General features: G+C 35.2%; 1 protein-coding gene across 2 annotated transcripts in view; it reads right to left on the bottom strand.

Moving 5' to 3' along the window:
- Positions 1 to 23,742, bottom strand: part of LOC129217579 (elongation of very long chain fatty acids protein 7-like) — a 37,541-nt gene extending 13,799 nt beyond the window's left edge. The window contains exons 1-5 of one of the 2 annotated variants that reach the window (XM_054851906.1): positions 23,565 to 23,742; positions 8,214 to 8,282; positions 5,470 to 5,660; positions 2,520 to 2,603; positions 1,127 to 1,183 (exon numbers count right to left, since the gene is read on the bottom strand). In XM_054851906.1, coding sequence (XP_054707881.1) covers positions 1,127 to 1,183; positions 2,520 to 2,603; positions 5,470 to 5,660; positions 8,214 to 8,253 — 372 coding nt within the window. In that variant the 5' untranslated portion in view covers positions 8,254 to 8,282; positions 23,565 to 23,742. The remainder of the gene's footprint in view (positions 1 to 1,126; positions 1,184 to 2,519; positions 2,604 to 5,469; positions 5,661 to 8,213; positions 8,283 to 23,564) is intronic. The other variant, XM_054851905.1, reaches the window with a different exon arrangement.
- Between the last annotated feature and the right edge of the window lie 563 nt (positions 23,743 to 24,305).

The raw sequence follows: 24,305 nt of genomic DNA, 5'->3' as shown, positions 1-24,305 counted from the left end.
GAGTTTGGATTTTGAAAAAGAAAAAAATGTTATATGTTTACATTGCCGCATCCGCGTGAAACCGAAACTCATCCGCGTAAAATAAAATAAAGGTGTGAAATCTTAAACCGCGTAAAATAAACCCGCGTAAAACGAGAATCTACTGTATTGAATCCAACACACATTCCTTCAAATATCCCAAAAACTCATTTCTACAGATACTGCCGTTTACCTGACCACGGCAGAATACGGGAAGGTACTTTACTAAAGATGCGACTTTGACTATGCACATTGCGATGCTTCCAATATATTTTTTTTAAATTTCATTGCGTAAACATTTTTTTTCGGACATACAGCACATAGGCATGAGGTCTATTCTGTGGTTTTATGCTGAAAATAAGTAAAAAATTTGTAAGACAAACCCTTTGAAAAAAAGATCGGTTGCGATGATTTTGAAAATGTTTTAGAGGGGCATACCCCCATGAGTCTCCCGACTGGCTCCAAATGTTCATGTTTTAGAACTTTTCATCACTCTAGCCCTTCAGAAGAGTGTTAATGGCCAATATAATGCTCCCTTTCCCTCCAAAAAAATAAGTAAAAAATAATAAATAAGTAAAAACTATAATCTCTTTAAAACTATGGAAAACTGCAAAATATTGAGGAGCTCCATTACCGATAAGTGGGACATGTAAGGGGGAAACGGGAATCATATTAGGATTCAAGGGGTCTTTTTAAAATATATTTGGCGAGAATTATGTGAGAAGCAGTTTTAATGTTTTTTTTTTTTTTTTTTGCCGCACAGTGTTATAAACCGTCTATATGTATCCTGTTCCTCTAGACTCTGAGTTTCTGGTTTAATAATTTATTTCAAAGCTAAGGAGGCTCACGAAAAAACGGAATTTTAATTTATTTTGTTCAAGAAAAATTTGTGAGATCACGACTTAAAAAAAATTTAAATAAAGGAATGAATAAATAAGCAAAAGCAAAAGGCACAGTTTAAGTCCAGACACACAATTTATCTAAAAATAATTTTCTTGAATTTCTTATTGTTTAAAGAATCAATTTTTAAAAGGCTTGAATAATTAATGAAAAATAAACACGTAGAAAAGATTTTTTTTTCTCAAGAAGGAGGAGTAGAAAAACTTACTGTGTCGGCAAATTCGATGTATTTCAGCAAATAAATTACCCATACTGTCCTACATGCCTAAAGAGACACAAATATTTTGTCAAAATCATTATTTAATATCAAAGCAGAAATTTTTAATAACTACATTCTATGTTTTCTATGGATGAATTGAACATAAGAAGAATAAATTACGTTTGTATAGTTTGACTAATAATGTCGTCGCAACAGTAAGATATCTAATCCCAGAAATAACACTAAGATATTTTACTGATACTGTGAGGCGGAGATATGCTATTGGTAAAAAAATGCGAAAACGGTAAACTGAAAATTAGTACATTTTCCATGCCTACTGCTTCCTACGTAGTGGCAGTTTTATGGGTTACTTACCCCTGTTACTTTCAGGACGACAATGCCAGTTGTCATGTTTCGACGTTAACACGAGCTTGGTATGGTGCCAATGGAGTTCATCGAATGGACTGGCCTGCCCAGAGCCCAGACCTGAACCCTATCGAGAATCTCTGGGACGAGTTGCACCGCCGAATTCAGGGGTGCACTCCCCGTGCAAAATCGGTGAAGGAACTTCTATGCCTTCTCCAAGCTGAGTGGAAGAAAATACCACTAGCTTTCATACAAAGACTTGTGGAAAGTATGCCCACGCTGTAATTGCCTCTCGTGGAGGCTCTACCAACTATTGATTTTGAATAAAGTTAGTTTTTCTTTTCTATCACAAGTGTCCAAATATTCTTTGGTAGTCAGTGTATAAAGTAAGTGACCAAACACTTAATTTTACTGTAATAGAAAAAGAGCGTCGGTGGCTTCTTATTAGTTGTCTTAAATTTCTTCTACTTGTTATCCATGCAAAAATGTAAATAGGCAGCCCCCCACGCTTTTTTTTTATGACAGTAAAATTTAGTGTTTGGTCAATTACTTTATATACTTTCATCCAAAGATTATTTTTTCCTTTTTAGTTCATTTTGCTACTAAAGCGTGTTTCTTTTAGTTTTTTAAACTATTATTTTTTTAGTCATAGCATTTTCAACAATCGAAGAAAAAATTCTTGCGGGAATAACTGTAAAAGCACATGTTTCCGCGAGTCTATAATTTTCGTGATTTTCACAAGTTTGTTGTAATCACGAAAACTTAAGCATCGCGAAATATTTTAACTTTAGATACATAATCAACTTTTGATTCTGTACATCGCGAAATTTTCAGCTCACAAAATCACCGATATCGTCAACTAAGCGAAAATTACAGCTTGCGAAAAAAAGTGCTTTCACATAAGCGATTCTATGTACTTCAAATTTTCCATAAAGGAAGTTTAGAAAATTTGAGCTAAATTGTAATGAATCATGCTTTGAGCAAAAAATGCAATGAAATAAGGCAAAATAAAGTTGAAAATGAAAAATATAATTACCGTATATGTATAATGATTTCTTAACACCTTCGTAGGATTGCAAAGTGTTTTTGTAACATCTGTTGTGAAGAATATGTAAGCAAGCTGTAAAAACGGAAAATATAATTACACTAGAAAGAAATTTATTATTGTTTATCACATATGCAATGACTCACCATCAGTTCTAGAAAGCCGTTGATTAAAAAAAAATGACGCATTAAAAATTACCAACAAGCAGGCAACCAAGACTGCATCGCAGCCTTGATTAATCCTCCGGTTAACACCGCGCCGTTAGTTCGGTGTGGTTATGACGTATCTGGTATTTCTCTAGGAAGCATGGTAGAACAACTGTGTTTCCGAACGCTTGTGGTTACACCACGGTAGTTCTAGTTCAGCAGCAAACGACGCTCCAATCAAAGCAGAACTTTTGTAATTGTAAATGTGCGTTATGATCAAAACGTGAAACACGACCGGATTAGCCATCACAGACTTTGTGACGTTTGTGAGCTCGCTAACCGCTTCCAGACAGCGGTGCGACAGGTTGCTACCAGGTCGACCGCCAGAAAACGACAGCTGTGTTTCCGAACGTGTTTAAGTAACGTCACCGGTTCCACCGCAAGCGTTTCCGAACGCTTGCGGTGGCACCCAGGCGACCGATCCTTGTTTCCGAATGCATCCCAAGTGGAAACTTGTGTGAAATGTCGATTCAATATAAATAGAAGTGTACTCATTCAACAAACACTAATCGTGCTCCGTAAGCTGTCAATAGAAAAAAAGCTTGAATCGATCAATTAGGCCTATGGTGTTCATTAAGAATGTGGTGCTTAACCTTTTTTCTTTTTAACCTGAGGACCGCACCTCATACTAAGATGAATCTCGTAGGCCAGAACACATATAAAATTAAAAAATTTTAAACCTTCTCATAATAAATCATGAAGAAACGCGGAAAGGGAAGGAAAATTACGAACTAAGAACTGTTTTTATCATCACTATATGCTTATTTTATGGATATAAAGTTTCCATTTAAGTTTTAAGAACCAATTTCTAGCCATTTGGCTTCAAATTTTTAAAAGTAATTCGTAATATCGAATAAAGATTACTTGTTGTCTCGGAAAGTCCCAGAATATATTTTGCTGTTCATTACATTGAACATAACAACCTCAGAGCAGGAATTAATAACTGGAGGGAGCACGTCCAATCATTGACTTAGGAAACGGCTGAAGCAAAGGTCTCAAGTTACATGGTTCAACTTCGACGAATGGGAGACAAGTTTTACGTGAAATGAGTTGAAGAAACTTGATTTCTTCCAATACTTCACTTTCAAATTTATCACGTGAGTTGGGACCCTTTCCTCAAGAATTGAAGGCTTCATTCTCTCTACTTTTTATTACTTCTCGATGATAACAACGGGCCACATGGATCGATTTCACGACTTACATTTGGCTTGCAGGTCGTTGGTGGGGCAATACTATTAGACTGATTCTGTAAGGTAGCCCAAATGATTTGGAAATTGATTGAGTTTAAAACGGAATGCCGGCTTTTACGGTTCAAAGCTGAAATCCGCTTCAAACTGTAAAGACAAATGGTTCGGTACATTAGATTGTATCGCGAGTAATTAGTGCGGGGTTAAATCAGGTTATTTCGTTCTGGTATACCATTTACTCAACAATATCATCGTAGATATCTTTTCGTAGAAAATGTAGAATTACTTACTATTTATATTTCCCTAGTTCATAGAGATATAAGAACATACGGATTTAACGAATTCATCGGGACCGAAGCTTTTATACGTTAAATCGGGGCTAATCGTAATATCGAAGTGAGAAAAAAATGCCACTCACCTTATCTAAAAGCCCTAATAAGCAACTGCACAAAAATATCCATTATTACAAAGGGTACTTTTTATTCAGCATTCCGCGACTAGTTAATTTGACTTTCACTAGTTAATTTGAAATTTTGAAGTACCGAGTAGTAGATGTCTGACAATTTCCTTGATACTTGACTCGAAATAGTTCCCTTTCGACTTTGTGCCATTTACGTCCTGCTGCATGAGATATGTTTTTAATTTCCAGGCCATGTAAAGCGTTTAAAAATATAAGTTTTGAAGGGAGTATCCTTATCGCCCTTCTGCATCAAAATCGCCATTCAATGGTTGCCCTCTCGCCCGTTAAAAATGACTGATTCCAAGAAAAGTCTTTTTCTGCTTCGGACAAGGTGGATGTATGATTTGGAAAACAATACAATCTTTCCTAACTCAAATGAAAAAAAAAAAAAATTTGAAAATTAATTTGAATTTTGACCTGTTGAATTCAAAGTATGTTTTTATCAATCATGAGTGTGTGTGTATTTATGTGTGTGTGGGGGTATGTGTGTTTGTGTGTAGGGCGGTATGTGTATGTGTGTGTAGGCATATGTGTTTGTGTCTGTGTGCAGGCATGAGTGTGTGGGTAGTTGTGTGTAGGTGTGAGTGTATGTGTAGGTGTCTGTATGTATGCGTGTGTATGTATGTGTTTTTGTGTGTGCATGTGTTTGTGTGTGGATATGTGTTTGTGTATATGTGTGTAGGCGTATGTATGTATGTGTATGTGTTTATGTGTGTGTGTACGTGCGTGTATGTATGCGTGTAAGTGTAGGATATTGACGCAACCGGGAGACGGCTTTTGCTATAGGAGCAGCATCGTGAGGAGCCTGTCGACGGTGATGCTGCAGAGGGTGCTGGCGGGAAAATAAAATCATAGGACATCAAAACAGTCAAATGAAAACAATAAGCAATCGTGATTGCTCAAAAAAAGTTTTTTTTTTGCTGTTAAAATAATTTTTTAATTCATGGTTTATTAATCGGTAAATAGGGGGTTTTGCCTTCATTTTAGTCGGCGAAAGAGAAAATTTCGCTAAATCGCGATATTCTTTAATTAGAGGTTTGTTAAACCGGGGTCCGACTGTATAAATGAAAAGAGAGCGGGAAAGTTACCTTGAACATGCACGTGGAGTAAGCAGCCACTAGAAACATATTGTAAACTACCATCAGACGACGCAGGTCGAAAGGTTTCCTATTTTTCATGAAATGAGGACCCAGTCGCTTGACGAAAAACACATAGGAAGCACACAGAATGAAAGGCCAGTAGTTTGTCTTCACCAGAGACCATTCTCGAATAATAGGATCTGGAACAGATTATCCATCGAAAATGTACAATAAAATATAGACAACTGAAGACAACTCCTCCACTTCTCCCCCGAATGGTAATAAGACCTTCTCGGTTTGGTGGGAGATGTGGAGTGACTTTCCATCGCCGTCCAACAATGAAACCCGGAACAACAGCTTACTTGATTGAAATTTTCACAACACAAAATACAGAACACCAGTGGCGGCTCGTGGCTTGAAAAAGTGAAGGGGCCAGATCATGGGTGCACTCGCATCCTCCCCTTCCCGTTCTTTTTAATATTTAAACTTTCTTAATATAAATATTTGTGTTAAATAGATACAATTAAATTCATTTTAAACTCTAAATTATCATTATCGTATGCTAATTACTTGATGGCAAAGAGTCAAGAAAGGAGGAAACGGTCTAACCTTTTGCAAATATAGACTTCTTCCCTTACTGTATATTGTTTATTTTACATAGCCTGAACATTCAAGCTATGTAAAATAAACAGAATACAGGCAGGGCAACGGTCTCTGGCGAATCCTGCTGTAAATATTAGGGTTCAATGCGTTGGTATTGAGGGAGAAAAAAGAGCAGATAATCCGCGGCAGCGTATAATCCGTACCTCATTAACTTTACACTTGTTTAACAGACAATCCGCGGGTTATGCGCAGGAACAGACTACAATCCTTTTTTTCATAAATTTCTATCACATACGCGCGCACACACACACACACACACATACAAAAAAAAAAAAAAAAAAGGAAAATAAATAAAGTATAAATTATTGTCTGGAAATAGTGAGGGGACCCAGGCACCCTCCGGCCCCTCCTACGAGCCGTCCCTGAGTAACACCATCAAAATCAACATTTTGTGTACATAATTAAGGTTGATTGCAATTAAAAAAAAACATATAAATGATTTTTTTTTTTTGAGTACAATTTTGAAGAGAAAATGGTTTTACTTCAAAAATATAAACAATAAGGATAATTAATTACAAAATGATAAGTTATTTAACATTTTAGAAACAACATATTTTTCAAAAACAATCTTGATTTGAAATAAGAATGATTAAAAATATACTGGTGCAGTAACAAAGTCGTGATCAGTATAAAATGTCACAATTGGTAATGTGATCATATCATAATCAGTAAATTGTTGACTTTAGTAAATTAGTGGAAAACATAACTCGTCTTTTTTTTTTTTTTTTTTTTGAATTTCATTACAGTTAAAGTTTTTAACAGGAAAACAAAAATAACAATACCTGTTCACAAAAAATTTGAAATTTTCAGATCCTAAATATTTATTTTTCTTTATTTCCGTGAGGGGAAAAATAAAGATTTGTGCTTGCAAATAAAATTGAGAAGGTTTTGAACATTTTTAAAAGCATTTTTATCAATTAAACAGTAGATTTTCTAGTTTGAGTAATAAAATATAGATTTACAAAAATGTGTGTCGTAAAGACACGCGATAGAAGTTAAACTTTTATCTAACCTTACTTGACCCACACGTTTTTTTCTCACGCCACACAAAATTGTACAATTTAATGAAGAAAGGATATTATAAATAACAAGAAAACTATATACAATACTCGAAATCCGTTTTTTATTTGCTGTCAAAAACGATGAAAAATAATGGTAATGGGGTGGTTTCCTTCAGTCAAAAGTACTACTTTTAATCACTGAAATGGATAGAATGAGAAAAAAAAAAAAACATGGACCCAGAAAACCTTTTTATTTTTCTAACAGTTTTTTTAATTAATTTTTTAAGATGTCCGATTTTTCAAACAAGGCGTGGTCTTGATTACGTCACAAATGATGTACTTTGCCGCATCTTTCTACAACGTTTCCACGTTATGATAATCAAGAAGCGAATTAAATATTGCTCTCTACGCTTGCTGTCAACCATATCGTTGCCAATACACGTGAGTAAAGATGCGAATTAAATATTTTACACTGTGAATGGCAACACTGAATGACATTGCATCGTTTGTGATATCATCGGCAGAAGCCGTAAACAATGAAAGAGCTCCGATTTAAGTAATTTTTAAAAAATATTAGACCCAAACAAATTTATTAAGAAATGGTCAGATCCTATGTTTTTAAGCATGCTCTTTCAGAAAAAAACACTTCTAAAATTTTGGAAATGACCCCATTATAAAGCTAAATTTGTTAATAAAAATTAACAAACTAATATCAAGTCTGGACTAAAGTAATGTGGATTACGCTTTCAAACTGATGACTTGACTTGAATTAAATGAATCTTCAAAACTTGCATTGTTCGAACAGTTTAGAATGTCCAAAATCCACGTTCAGCCTTGAAATTAATTATTTTTTTTTATAACAAAACTAATTTTATAACCACTGTTATTTTTCATTGTTTTTGGCAGCAATTAAGTAGCGCAAGTATTTTAATTTTATAAATGATATTATTTTTCATTGTTTTTGGTAACATTTCAAAAACAACTAGTACTCCCACAAAAGGTTGTGGATCAGAATTTCAAAGCCCTTGCATAAAACGTTTCACTTCTATAATTCTATTGTTATAAAAGATACACCACACTTTCAATTACCTCCTGAGTAGAAATACCCTTTTTCCTCTATGGCAGTCATACTAAACACAGATGTTGATGGGGTGGTACCTGCAATAAAAGCATATTTTTCATTTATTTATTAAAAGTATTGCACACTACAGAGAAAATCCAATTACAGTGGCAAAAATAGTATAAAAATAGCAGTTAAAACAAATCACACATTTAAAGTGTTAAAACGTCTCGAATTAAAATTAAAATGATATGTAAAAAAGATCTAAATCGAGACAGTAAATGTTAAAAAGTTTGTAAAGTTTAGAAAGACCAAAATTATCAACCTAGATAAATATGGTAAAAATATTTTTAAAACATGAACGACACCTAAAAGTCCTATTTGGAGCAGCAAGTTGTATCGAGTTAACAATATCAAAGCAGTCAATTAAATTATTTAGTACCTTAGAGAAAAAAAAGGCAAAAAAGATCACGGCGTGATTAAGATCTTAATGCATTCTAACTAAATATTAAAAAAAAAAAAAAAATGAATATCTGATGCTCATTTTAAGTGTTGCAAATACAGGTCAACACTGAGCCTTTTTGCAGCCATTCATATCTAGACTCTTCAGTGAGTCTACTGGGGCAATTTTAGATGCAGCGAATGATACTAAGGTGACTGTGTTTATGATTAAGGGGACACTGGACGTTCAAAAAGAAGAAATGTTTCTCAAATTTTTGAAATTTTTATTTTTTGAATTTATTTGAATATGAGGACAATTTTGTGAGTTTTGTTTTATTTATTATAGCATAGAGAATGACTTAAAATAAGTTTCAGTGTTGTGAAATCAAAATAATTACGCAAGGGACTTTTCAAAGTTTTGTTAAGGTTATTTACATTTTTTTAAATAATTGGTATTCTAATTAAAATTTTTTAATGAAATTTTATAATTAAGCTTGTACTAGTGTTTAAAGTATATGGTTAACATTTCATGCAAATCCATCAATAATTACAAAAGTTTGTTTTCAAGGTCCAGTGTCCCCTTAAGGGAAAACTTATCAAACGCGAGTTTCTGAAAAGCAGCCTTTTGTTGAACTCGTCCTTCGTATTTAAAACTCTTACATTGATTGACAACACTTTCTGAAATTTTCCTGATGTTTCACCGGTTTTTCATAAGAAATCTTACAATTGACCATCGAGGAAAGTATTTTCCGCCGAATGTTTAAAATTCTACAAAGGAAATATTTTGACATAAGTAGGTTAACAATTTTGCTCTTCTAAAATATCTTCATATTTTAAAAAATTAATTTCTGAGGCGCAATATTGCTTTTCGTTTTTATTTACTTATTCAAAACAGAAATTCAATACATTTCTAAGCTCATGTTGCTTAATGAATGTCTTTACTAATAATAGAGCTGAAAGTCTCTCTGTCAGGATCTCTCTCTGTCTGGATCTCTGTCTGTCAGGATCTCTGTGATGCGCATAGCGCCTAGACGGTTCGGCCGATTTTCTTGAAATTTGACACAAAGTTAGTTTGTAGCATGGGGGTGTGCAGCTTGAAGCGATTTTTCGAAAATTCGATCTGGTTCTTTTTCTATTCCAATTTTAAGAACAAAATTATCATTAGATGGACGAGTAAATTACGAAATTATCATAACGTGGAACCGTAACAAGGGCACAAGCCAATTGGCGAGAAAATTCACCATACATTATTTGTAAAAATACAGACGAACCAGAAATCATTTAATTTTCTATTACAGGCAAAGCCGTGCTGGTACCACTAGTTTTAAATAAAATATCATACCTTGAAATATTTATTTCAATTTTTCCCCCTTATCACTTGTCTTTGCGCTCGCACAATAATAGAACGAATTTCCTTTAACTGCCATTTTAAAAAGTATGCTTGTTAATCTTAGAATTTAAGGAATTTAAAAATATATTCTTCTGCTAATATTAATGTTAATAAATCATCTGCATGCAATACGAAAATATCATTTTCTAAACATATCCTCTCCGAATGTTTCAACCAACGTAAAGCACAGCGAGGGGGAAATTTGATATTGCTCTATAGTATCTGCATCCCACCCGCACTTCTCACTTTACGTCCCTTTCGGTGGAATCGACTCTTCAAGCGAAATCGATTTTTAACCGACTTCAAAAAGGAGGCGGTTATCAATTCATACCGTATGTATGTTTTTTTTTTTTTTGTTTGTCCACTCATAGCGTCTCACCTAGTGAACCGATTTTGATGATTCTTTCTTTAATGGATAGGGGATGGCTCAACTTAGGTCCCATTACTTTGTTTGACCATATTTGTTCTTTAGAAAAAAAGTTATGAGCAAAAAACAGTAAATTTTAGGCAATTTCCCTATTAAATGATTTTGTAGCGAAGTTCGCACTTTTCATCCGTGGATAACGGTGGCTCAGTGGTAGAATTCTCGCCTCCCACACGAGCGACCCGAGTTCAAATCCTGACTAGGACAAAGTGAATTTTACTAAAATTTCGTTTCTACTGTTACCCGTATTTTCTCGAATCTTCTATTAATTTCTGTATCTTTCCAAGTCTGGAAAGTTCCAGCACTTTCTCAAGTTGTATATAAGTACATGTAACGTTCATTCGTGGTTCTGAATAAAGATCTCGAGTTGAGACTAACGAGCATTCACTTCATTTGGCTTTCACATTGTCTTCGCTATCTTCATCTACGCGGCAATATGAAACTCATTGTTATAAAAGTTTGGTGCCATATAACGGTAACATTAATAGTAATTGTAATGATAATTTTGAATAAAGGCTTTTCTAAAGCAATACAGTGATATAGAGCCGTACGTTTTACTAGGTAACTTCTTACTTTTACTGAAATATCTACATTTACACTAAAAAGAATGAAATAAAAAAATTTTGAAAAAAAATAGAACCGACTTCAAAATTGCTCTAAAAAGTGAAAAATAATTTTATTCTTTAAACACAATCGATAATACTTTTAAACATAATTTTTGAAGTTGGCGCAAAAACAAAAAGTTAAATCCATTGTAACCATGCTTCGTTCATATTTTTATCAAAAAATCATCCAAACTTAGGAACGAAACATTTATATCGTTACTCAAATATGCTGTCATCAATGCGTAATGCATGTGGTATTGAAGAAACTGGACGTGGTTAAATTTATACTTGTAGTTGAGTTATGGCTGTGAATGATTTTATCGATCGTTTTTGCGCCAACTTCAAAAATTATGTTTAAAAGTATTATCGATTGTGTTTAAAGAATAAAATTATATTTCACTTTTTAGAGCAATTTTGAAGTCGGTTCTATTTTTTTTCAAAATTTTTTTTAGTCACTAAAATTGATAGAATAAGCAAAAAAAAAAAAAAAAAAAAAAAAAACATGGATCCAGAAAATACTTTCATTTTCTCAGAAGCGAATTAAATATTGCGCTCTACGCTTGCTATCAACTATATCGTTGCCAATACACGTGAGTAGAGATGCGAATTAAATATTTTGCCCTGTGAATGGCAAAATATTTCGAAGGGCATTTCATCTTTTGTGATGTCATCGGCAAAAGCATAAACAATGAAAGCGCGCCGATTTAAGTAATTTTTAAAAAATATTAAACTTAATCAAATTATTTAAAAAATGGTCTTATACTATGTTTTTAAGCATGCTCTTTCAGAAAAACATACTTTTAAAATTTTGGAAACTACCCCATTACATTTTCTTAATCTTTACTAGTAATAAATCTGAAAGTCTGTATTTCTGGATGTCTGGGTCTCTGGATGTCTGTTACGCGCATTAGCGCCTAGACCGTTCGGCTGATTTTCAAGAAATTGAACACAAAATTAGTTCGATCATAGGAATGAGCACCTCGAAGTGATTTTTCGAAAATTTGATTAAAGTTAAGAAAAATAATAATAAAAAAATAATTTGAATGACGTCTTGAATTCAAATTATGCTTTTCGCAATCACGAGTGTGTGTGTGTATGCAGGCGTGTGTGTTTGCTGTGTGGGGGGATATGTTTGTTTGTGTGGGGGGGTATACAATAGGGAACCCCGCTCTGCTATGCCATCTGGGGCTTCCAGAGAACGGACCTTTCGGCCGGGGCCCCCTTACCCATAAGGGAACGAGAACTAAACCACTTACGACTCTAGACACCGTGGACCCAGGTACGGACCTGACTCCGGTGGTGCCCATTGCCTACTCACTGTTCCACTCGATAGCCACTGGGCAGATACAGATCTGCTCAAGCGTAAGTAAAGAGTGGTAGTTTTACATGCGTGGATGCTACACCATCGCAAAACCCTCCCCATTTACCCGGGCTTGGGACCGGCATAGGGACGGGCCTGGTCCCCCAAAGACCAAACCCCACCTACGGCTGGGTTGTGTGTGGGGGGTATGTGTATGTGTGGGTAGTATGTGTGGGGGGTATGTGTATGTGTGGTTAGTTGTGTGTAATATGTGTGTGGGGTATGCGTATGTGTGGTTAGTGGTGTGTATATGTTTGTGTGGGTATGTGTAGGTGTCTGTATGTATGCATGTGTGTATGTCTTTGTGCGTGTAGGTGTATGTGTAAGTGTAGGCAAGTAAGTGACGCGAGCGTGATGTTGCAGAGGGAGGCGGGGGGGGGGGGAAATAAAATCACATAGGAATTCAAAACTGTCATGTGAGAACAATAAACAGTTGTGATTGCTCAAAAAAAAACGGACTGATTTTGATTCAAAAAAATCAGAGAAAAGAGAGGTAACCTTTTTTTTGGTGGTTTTGAAGCGCAACCACTGTCTCTTAAAGAGTTCCTTTTTTAGACTGTGTAAAACTAATTTTCTTTTTCTTTTCTTTTTTTTTTTTTTTTTTTTTGTCAGTGAACAACTGTATTCATTTTTATACGCCATTGTTGAAGCCGCAATTTTGGATTCCTAACCTAAGGCTTACGGCTAAGTGGTGGGGTGTGTGCGGAGAAAAGTACCACCAATACGACAACAAATGTTCTTTTCTTTTTTTTCTTTGTTGGTGCACATATTGTTTGATTACATTTTATATAAAACTATATTTTTAATGAGGTCGTTTCCGAAATTTTAAAAGTATTTCTTTCTGAAAGAGCATGCTTAAAAACATAGGATTTGACCATTTTTTAAATAATTCGACAAATTTAATATTTTTAAAAAAATACTTTAATCGGTGCGCTTTCATTGTTGAGGCTTCTGCCGATGACATCACAAATGATGAAATGCCACTCTCTGATGCCATTCACAAAGCACAATATTTAATTCGCTTCTTTACTCACATCTGCTACTACTGCTGGCAACGATATGGTTGATAGCAAGCGTAGAGCGCAATATTTAATTCGCTTCTTAATTATCATAATTTGGAAACGCGGTAGACAGATGAGCCAAAATAAACATTTGCGACTTCATAAAGACCACACCTCATTTTCAAACTCGGATATTTAAAAAATTAATAAAAAAGTAAGCGTTGGGACAATGAACGTTTTTCTCGCTTCATGTTATTTATTTATTTATTTCATGTTCCCTTTTTTCTTATTCTATCAATTTCAGTGACTAAAAGTAGTATTTTTGAGTGAAGGAAACAACCCCATTATCATAATCTGGAAACGCGGTAGACAGAAAGCGTAAGCATTCAGCGTGCCAATGGAGAACGTGCCAAAGTTCATCACTTGTGTCGTCATAAAGACCACGCCTTGTTTAAAAAAATCTCAGACATTTAAAAAAAATAATTAAAAATCAAACATTTTGAAAGTAAAAGTTTTCCCTCGCTCCCTGTTATTATTATTATTGAGCTATCACGATTGCTTATTGTTCTCATTTGACTGTTTTTGACGTTCCTTTGATTTTTCCCACCGCCACCCTCCGCACCATCACCGTCGACGGGCTCCTCACGATGCTGCTCCTATAGCGAAAGCCGTCTCTAGGTTGCATTCATGTCCTCTACACACGCGCATACATGCACAACTACACACACGCACGTACACACGCACAAACACATACACTTACACACACATACACAAACACATACGCACATACAAACACATACACACACGCATACATACAGACATCCACACAAACACACACAAAATCATACATACACATTCACACAACTACCCACACATTCGTGCCTGCACACAGACACAAACACATATGCCTACACAGACATACACATACCTCCCCCACACATATATTCATATATTCATACACACAACTACCCACACACTTATGCCAGCACACAGACACAAACACACATGCCTACACACGCATACACATAACCCCTACACACAAACACATACCCCACACACAAACACACACGCCTACATACACACACTCGTGATTGAGAAAAACATAATTTGAATTCGAGTTGTCAAAATTCAAATTAATTTTTCTTCTTTTATTTTTTTTTGCTCATTCTATCGACTTCTGTGACTAAATGTAGTACTTTTGATTGATTGAAACAACCCCATCATCTCGGTTAGACCGCGTCTTCGGATAGTTTGCGATTTTTCCTTGCTTGGCGACAAGCGAGATATTAACAGGAGCTGCTTTATGATATTACACATGTCTCCCCCCTTGCTGAACTTACATTAAGGACCCATTAAAAAAAAAGCATAAACGCAAGTCAAAGTTTCTCAATGTTTTCGTCACAGACCAATTAAAAAAGGAAATGAAGACACGAGAAAGTTTTGTCGATTGCATGTGGCACTTAAGTGCAAAAGCTTGACCACGGAGAGATGGCGGATGACCTTGATGCTGAAACACCATTTGTATTATCTGTAATAGGTTCTTTGTTATTATTTTGAACTAGTGGTACCCGCACGGCTTTGCCCGTAATAGAAAATTAAAAGGTCTTTTGGTTCGCCTGTATATTTACAAATAATGTATGGTGAATTTTCTCGCCAATTGGCTTGTACCCATGTTACGGTGCCACGTTATGATAATTTCATAATTGACTCGTCCATCTTATGATATTTTTGTTCTTAAAATTGGATTGGAAAAAGAACCACATCGAATTTTCGAAAAATCGCTTCGAGGTGCACACCCCCATGGTACAAACTAGCTTTGTGTCAAATTTCATGAAAATCGGCCGAACGGTCTAGGCGCTATGCGTGTCACAGAGATCCTGACAGACAGAGATCCGGACAGACAAAGGGACATTCAGCTTTATTATTAGTAAAGATAAGGAATACATAGTTTCAGCGAGAACGCGCCTCTTACTACACGACGCTTTCTAGCTAATCTACCTATTACAAATAGTAATACAAATGATGTTTCCGCTTCAAGGTCGTCCGTCATCTCTCCGTGATCAAACTTTACGATGTTCAAGAATTTAAAGAGAATTGCGTTTATTTTTGGTAAATTAATTCGCAGCATTTAATCTCAAAATTTTTGAGCGGGAAAACTTGTTAAAAATTTCATATGGTAGTACAGTGGAATCCGCTTAATGGGACCGTCGGTTAATCGCACCAGCCGCTTATTCGTACCAAATATAAAAGAATCAAAGCAAATGCCATTACACGAGCCCAATATTCGCTTATTGGGACCAAAAATCCGTTTGATCGGACCAAGGAACATGAGAACAAATTTGAGGAAAAACTGAAATTCGCCCGTTTGAAGCGAGTTACAAGTGAGTCAAAGAATTTAATAGTTAGTGAAATTAAAATTAATAATGGTTCCTTGTAACTTTCAATTAAACCCAGCAACATTTACAAAAAAAAAAAAAAAAAAAAAAAAAATCGTTACCGGAGATATCAAAAGTTCAGTGAAATTTTAAATTTCAACTTCAGTAATACATAAATTTGTTCAAAAAAATTTTAGTTGTAAAATACGTAATTTACATTTCATTGGAATTTTCAATGGTCGATTAGTACTTAGAACCTTTTTTTTTTTTTCATTCTCACATTTTTAGTTACCAATGGTTATTGAATTGATTCTAACTGGGAGGAATATATAAAACCGTATCGGTCGGAATACGTTGTTGAACGATTGAAAAAAGATCATAATTTATTTTTAACTAGGGGGCTATCGCCCCCTGCTCGCTATCGCTCGCCAACCCCCGGAACTGCTTACGCAGTTCCCTGTGGATCGCTTCGCGATCCATGCTCGCTTCGCTCGCTCGCTGTATGCCAATACATTAGCCTAGCTAAAATTTTCCGTAAAAATTAAAGTTGGTAATTGCATTTAGGTCACCATCCATTTAACCAATATGAAAATTACGTTCATAATGTTAATTTGTCTGCTTTAGCCAGATTTTCGACAGTTTAACTTTGCTGTATGTAAGATGACTGCCTTGGCAATGTGCACAACTTTACCATTATAGATACAAAAGTATCTGTCATTGCTTTGGAGAGATTGCACTTCTACCTGTTGGTCCGCGGAAGGTATTTTATTTCCCTTCTACCACCCATTGGAAAACCAATGAAGGCATTCCCCTATCCGCCACCTGGGGACGCGCCCTCTAGGGGTTACAGGCTCCCCCGAGGGATGTATTTACATTATTTACACTCTTATATATTTACATATTTGCACTCTTATATATTCTAATCTGAGAAAACTTCCTCATATACACAATTAAAAATGTCCCGTTTGGGAGCCACAACTGACACTGCTTCAAAAGATCTTGTTCTTGATAATGCCACATAGAGCTGGCCATGACTAAAAACAGGCTCAGAGAGCACCAAACATATTTTCTCAAACGTTTGTCCTTCTTGTTGTTATTCTGAATCCTTGCCACGTCACGAACAAAAAATGGTTTAACTAAAAACGCGAAAACTCGCCAAGGCTACTTTGCTTGCACAATACTAAAACTACTATAACCCTAAACAAATTTGGCGAAACCTTTCAGCTGAGAATAAAAGGAATAAAGTAAATTCTTTCTCGGTTATTCATTTTGAACTGAACTGTCGTACTGAAGCAGAGAATAGACGACGCTCAAAGCGCCTACGCGTTCAAAACAACATTGCCGATGAACATGATTGTGGAGCAATGTGTGAAGAATGCGAATTTTGTGGTGCTCTTTATTGGCAGAAAGAGCGTAATACTGCAAATAAATATACTAAATGTTGCCATGACGGAAAGGTGCGGTTACCGGCATTGTGTGACGCACCTGATCTGTTGAAGGAACTGCTGACTGAAAATTCCCCAGCCGCTAAAAATTATCGGCAGCGAATCAGAGAATACAACTCTGGAAATGGCTCGTCTTAAATTGGATTCAAGAACGGTTTCCTGCCTTCTTTGAGCTTTTCTTTGCTGATTAAGGTTGAAATGGGCCACAGCCCGACTCAAACTCATCTCAAAAAAAAAAAGTTCGTTGAGTATTCTGTGATTCAAGATTTCAAAACAACGTAGAAGTTTGTTTACATGATTTATCGGCGAAGTGTTGCCAACAGAGGTTTAGAAATTCACCCCTTCATTTGCCGGCACGTAAGAGAATTATATATATAGATGGAAGAATTTCCTAAACAGCATTTTTTCTCCTTTGTATACTCACCATTCATGTGGAGCTCACAATAATCATAATGGCATTTAAATGTTTTGTGTTATAGCTTGTTCGATCAAGCTACGCAGGTCCTGTTCGCTTAATCGGACCAGCCGGTTATTAGTAACAAAGTGTTTTTATCAACCGGAATCGACTGTATTAATAAAAAGGCGTGGAGACATATTATTTATAAACATTATTCGAGTGATGTACCTTGATGAATGTTACCACTAAACGATAGTTATTAAAATGGAAGTTGCAGTTCAAAGCTCAATTGCGAAAAAAGTTACTATTCACGAAGTTTTAGTAATGTGTCGTTTATGAATGAACGGGCCTAAAGGGCCAGTTTAAAGTGAATGGTGCAGTATGATGACCGAAAAAATGAACGGCAATTCTTTTGAGCTGCGAACGGCTTGGAATTCGGAGCGTTGTACTGATGCCCTTATAATATCCTTACTAGAGACGTACCGAGTACTTGGTAACTACTCGGTACTCGGCCTGCTCGGCCAATTTGCCGAGTACTCGGTACTCGGCCAAATTTTGATCAGATACGCGGCCAATACCGAGTAGTTGCAAAAAATTGAATATTGTCCAAGACAGATATTGAAATTTATAAAAAAGCGCAAGGATATATAATATTCTGCAATCATTTACAATTCAAATTTAAATTTTGAGAATAATGAAGTTTGTAATACTTCAATGGAATAAATCTTTATTTTAATGTCCCCAAAGTTAATAAAACTTATTTATTAAAAATTGTGCAAAAAAGGTAAGTATAGAAAATATGGAAGTTTTATATTAAAAATGGATTTTTGCTACAAACAAAAATTAGTTATAAGAAATATAAAAATACCTTTGCTTAAAAAATAAAACGAAATAAAACAAAGTTGAAAGCACAGTGCAGGCACATGTTTTGGCATTACAAGGAATTCCTTTTTCAATGCACAAAATGTGAGCTCGTGGATTTAAAGGCATCCGACAAAAGTCGGATTTTTTTGTGAAACACGTGTCTGCAGTGTTCCTGTACATTTGTTTCATTTGCTTTAAAAAATTATTTACATTTGGCGGACTAGAACTATAATAAGATTGGTATAATTTGTTTTAATTCCAACTTGATTAATCATACCTTTTATTTATTTATTTTTAAATTAAAAATTTTCTTTTTTTTGTAAAATTTTTGACGTAAACAAAATGTTTTAAATAATGCGCAATTAAATTTCAGCAGGAATTTAGTTTCAAAAACTATTATATGGACAAGGAGGTCTATACTACTATTCCAATAAGTTCAAAATTAATCACATGTGTGTCGGTGGTTCTTCTTAAAACATAATTGGTACTTGGTAACTCGGTCGAGTAGTGAAAGGCCGAGTACTCGGTAACTCAGTACTCGGCTACTCGGCCAAAGTGCAACTCGGTACGTCTCTAATCCTTACCAGTCATAATTCAGACGTTCATTTTTACCCTGCATGAATTTTTTTTTTTAACCAGTTCCACAATGGGCCGTTTGGTCAATCTAAATGGTCTCATTATGTCAAAACAAATGGCAAGAGGAGAGAGTTAGGCACACAGACCCATTAATTTGTAATGAAATTTTTTCACTTAATCAGAAAGAGTTTTTAACTTAATTTGCTTAACTTTTGAAATTTTTCATGTATTCAAGAACTATGCCCCTTCTTTAACCACCTTTAACAACGATGTATGTTTAGCAGTGATGCCCAACTTACAGCCCGCGTGCCATATGTGGCCCACTAAGCTGATCCATGTAGCCCGTCGATATTTTCAATGTTTCAAATAGAAAAATATATTTTCGAGCATTCTAAAACAACCCATCACTTTATTTGGTACTAATAGTACCCGCACTGCTTTGCCTGTAGTAAAAAATTAAAAGGTCATTTGGTTCGCCTGTATATTTACAAATAATGGATGATGAATTTCTCGCCAATCTGCAATATTCATTTACTTGCCTATGTTACGGTTCCACGTTATGATAATTTGGTAATACACTCGTCCACGTTGTGATAATTTGCTCGGTAAACATTTCTTAAAATTGGAATAGAAAAAGGACAAAATCGAATTTTCGAAAAATCGCTTCAAGGTGCACACTACCCATGCTACAAACTAATTTTGTGGCAAATTTCATGAAAATCGGTCGAACGGTCTAGGCGCTATGCGCGTCACAGAGATCCAGATATCCAGACAGACAGAGAGAATTTCAGCTTTATTATTAGTGAAGATTCCGAATGATTGTTGTTAATTGGATGTCAAGTAGAAGTTCATTTCTAAAAAACGGTTAGAAGCATCGCATCAATAAAGTAAGCATGTAGTAGGAACAATTCTTGGTTTGTAATTATGTTTTCGTTTTGATTTTTTTCTATTGTTGCCTAAATAGCCTTAAATATGCACTGGCCTCAAAAAGTTAAGGTACAACATATTTTTCGAAGCTCATCATTAAAAAAATGGCAAAAACCATAGAATGCATAGTTTGCATGAATGATAATAACGAACTTTAAAACTATTTGTAAAGAAAACATAACTGCCACTTTTATTTTATAGAGAAGAACGCATCTTTATGAGTGAGAAAAAATATGTAAATATCAAGCTTTCGTACTTTTGTGTGTAAGTTGTGTTGATTTTCAACTGCTGTTGTCAGTTTCGATGACAATAGTCAATAGAATTTAAAAAATGTCTCAGAGACGTCTTTTGCCCGATTCATTAGGGCGGCGGGCACTTGGATGCATGGAAATGAGATTGTCTCAGGCTGATGCTGCTAGCCGTCTCAATGTGTCTCGTAGTGTTGTCCAGTGACCTTAAGATCAAGACCAATCAGAAGATTCTGTGTCCAGAAAACCAGTTAGTGGCCGACCACGAGCTGCAACACTTGTAGATGGCGGTTTTCTAGTTCTTTCTGCCTGAAGGAGAAGAACCACCAGTGTGCCGCAACTTGTTGCAGACGACTTTGTAGCATCAGGAAGAAGAATCTCTGCCATCACGGTGCGAAATTGTCTTCACAATGCAGGTCTCTATGCAAGACAATCACTTGCGCGTGTGTTCCGTTCATCGGACCACAGCGAAGGATCCGCTTATACTGGGCAATAGAACACGTTTCCTGGACCAGGCAGCAATGGGCTTCTGTGCTGTTCACAGACAAGTCCAGATTTACATAGGAGAATGATTCAGGGCGTCTACTGATCTGGAGGGAACAGCGCACTAGATACCATCAATCCAACATTGTTGAAAGGCACAGTTATAGATATGGTGGAATAATGTTTTGGGCAAGGATCTCGCTCGGTGTTCACCGACCTGCATGTGTTCCATGGAGGAACTCTGACTGGTCTGAGATATCGGGATGAGATGCTTGATCCGTATGTCTGCCCATATTGCTGGTGCTTTTGATAATGACTTCATTCTGATGGATGGTAAAGCACAACCTCACCGAGCTCGGACTGTTGAGGAGTATCTATAGGACCACGGTTTGGAACGAATGGAATGGCCAGCTAGATCTTCAGACCTGAATCCAACAGAACATCTTTGGGACTATCTGGGCAGACGGGTTGCAGCTTTTAATCCTCCTCCAAGGTCGTTACATAAGCTGGAACAAAACACTTTTTCTGTGTCTGGTCTTCACTTCCTATTCCGTTGCCCGACAGCTTAATACTCATCATGGAAAATCGATGCCTCTAATGCATTAAAGTAAGGGGGGGGGGGACACATTCCGTATTAGAACCCATTTTTGTATTGTTTCTATGACATTTTACTACATAACACTGTGATGTCCTGTTTTCAAGAATAGACTTTCTCGAAAAGGTTGCTTTTTATGTTATAAATCGTTTTTGCAATACACTTATATAATTTTCTATGACGCATTCAATAAAAAACTATTTACCGCACATGTTTTCCAAATTTTTTGTTTCTATAATCATTCATTTGTAAATTAGACGCAAAAAACCGGTTGTACCTTAACTTTTTGAGGCCAGTGTACTTCAACTTTATGGGTCATTCTTCAAAAAGTGTAACTTTTCTGTCACACGCCTATTACTGTAAAAACTTTAAGGAACAATTCATTTAACAATGCTTTTTAATCTTATCAAAAATATATCTATTTAAATCTGTCAACATTTTTTTAGTAATAATTTTTATTTGAATATATCTTTGGTTAACAACAGGTGAATTGTCACCTTCGTGGCATGTCACACATCTGGTGTGACTGTTTATGTTGCTAAATACCTGCTTAATTAAAAGTATATACTTATTTATTTATTATTCCTTTCACTAGTGTATCAAATACTAATTGTTAACGTATATTTAACTGTTTAATATTGTGTTTTAGTTCGTTTCAGTAGGGAAAGGAATCATGCCACGCAATAAATTATCACCTCCATTACCTAAATTTAAAACGCCATTTTTCATTAACACGTGGCAGTAATGATATCACATTTTATTTTCATTATGCATAGGAGCCCCCCTTGTTTATTTTAAGCCATAAAGAAGTTGTGAGATTTTTGTCGAAAAACAAGAAAATAGATTTTGTTTGAAAAACTAACTGTGGTTATTGTGAACTTTCACCTCTTGAATTTCAGGGATGTGAATTAATGTAAAAAAAAAGAAGTGCACATGTTTTCATATGTTTAACAAGTGCAGATTTCAGCAGCGAAGAAAAAGAAAAACTTTTCGCTGAAAAAAATGTACCCATTAGGTCTATATTAATGGAAAATTCCTCATCTTCGTGAATCTCACCTCCGTGACAGACCTTATTAATGTCATTTTTTCTGAGGTGAAAATAAATGATGGAGGGGAAGTACACCAATATTAGGCATTCTACCAAAGTTATAAATTGCCAGCATATTCTCAAATTTACTAAATACTATTTTTAACACACATTTGAACAAAACGGATAGCTACTACTTAAGCCCTACTTTATTTAAGAGAGCTTCATATTAGATTCCCACTAATCATTAAAATAGTTCATTGTTTGCTACCTTGTTATTAAATTGTCATCGATTTTTAAACATTTTAAGGCTTTTTTAAAATTATTTCCGTGAACAAGTCATCATTTTATTTTTTATTTATAAGTAAAATAATTGGAACTTAGCTGGGTTGTTCTTTATGGTTACTTCTAGTAGGTAACACTTTCATGTAAGAAGGAAAAAAAAAAGGTTTCGAAATGGAAAATGGATATTTGCTTTCAAAAGTTACATTTTCTGGAGAATGACTCTTATATGTGTTCTGGCCTACGGGATTCATCTTAGAAAAAGTGCGTTCCGGAAGTGAAAAAAGTTTGGGCCATGGGCGCCCCGATGGGAGGTCACGGTGATCATACAAGAATTTCCTTATTCGGAGAATTTTGTCACACGATTCGAAAGCTTTTCATCAATCGGCAAAATTTTGAATTCTATTCGACAAAGTTATCATTATTCAAAAAAATTTGGAGTTCCCTTCTACGATTTGAGAATTTCCGCTTTCCCAAAAATTTAAATTCAAAGCGCCTCTGTATTGACTCCACTGATGTTAAGTATTAGCAATTTTCTTCAATGACAAAAAATGCATTAAAAATGCTGCATGAAACGTTGCAAATAAAAAGATTAATTATAGTATTTAAACCACATATACTAACAAAATATTTTTCAAGAACAATTTCATAATTACAGAAAATTTCCTCAAGGATCATGTGTTTACGAATTGAATTTAAAACGAGAAGTTCAAAGTGCATTTAATGCTCTTTTTGAGATTTTACAAAAAATAATCTGACCCTTTCCCCTCCCCCCTCGAACGTATAAAATATTTAAATTTCGCTGCTAACTTCGCATTTTAAATTAAATTTTAGTTCAGCAAGTCGATTTTAAAGATTAAAAAAAATGTTATTACAAAATGAATATCATAAATATAACGTTTGCTATTGTAAAATAACATGTAAAAAAATCACAACTTACCTTTAGAATAAAAGCTGTTAAAGCAATCCAGACCACATGATATTTAAATATCAACTGACAATGAAAATATGGAAAACAAGATGAAAAGAAAAAGATGAGATGAAATGAAATTCGATTCTCTTTTGGTTATTTCGCAACCTGGATAATCTATCGCGAAAAACAAAAAGAAATTTTTAACGAGGATCTGATGGTCTTATAGCATTTGGAAGCTTTTCCTATTAGTAATGTTCTTATTCAACGATTTTCCTCAAAACTGCGCCCGCTGTGATATTTGTATGAAGTCTTTTTGTTTAGAAAGTAGCTATTATGTAATAATTACTTTGTTAAAGTTTTGTTTGTAAGTTGCATAATGAGGTAGAATCAATTTTGCTTGTGTTTTGACATTACACAATCTAAGACAACAGAAAGCAAAATTTCAATGCATAAAAACTGTTGCTGATGATCAACCAGATTGAACTCACTTAGTGTAAATATGAGCAAAATTAGTTATCAAGTTATAATTCGTTTATACTAGTCGACCCGTGCGGAACTCCGCACTGTATTTCGAATCGTTTCATAAGGCATTTCGCTCTTTAAAAATTTCAAAGAAAGAATATTATGAAGAAAAACCGAAAAAAGTAAACGGAAAAAAGTAAGCGCACAAGAGAAGGCATGTAATTTGAGGACATCAGTAACCTATACCTCGTTAAATACAACGTTGAGATCATGCGTCTATGTTTTGTCATTAGCCAGCATGATACG

The sequence above is a fragment of the Uloborus diversus genome, chromosome 2 (genome assembly GCF_026930045.1).
Source record: "Uloborus diversus isolate 005 chromosome 2, Udiv.v.3.1, whole genome shotgun sequence".
Taxonomy (NCBI): Eukaryota; Metazoa; Arthropoda; class Arachnida; order Araneae; family Uloboridae; genus Uloborus; species Uloborus diversus.
Note: the sequence above shows the minus strand (reverse complement) of the source record. Positions and strands in the feature narration are given on the sequence as shown.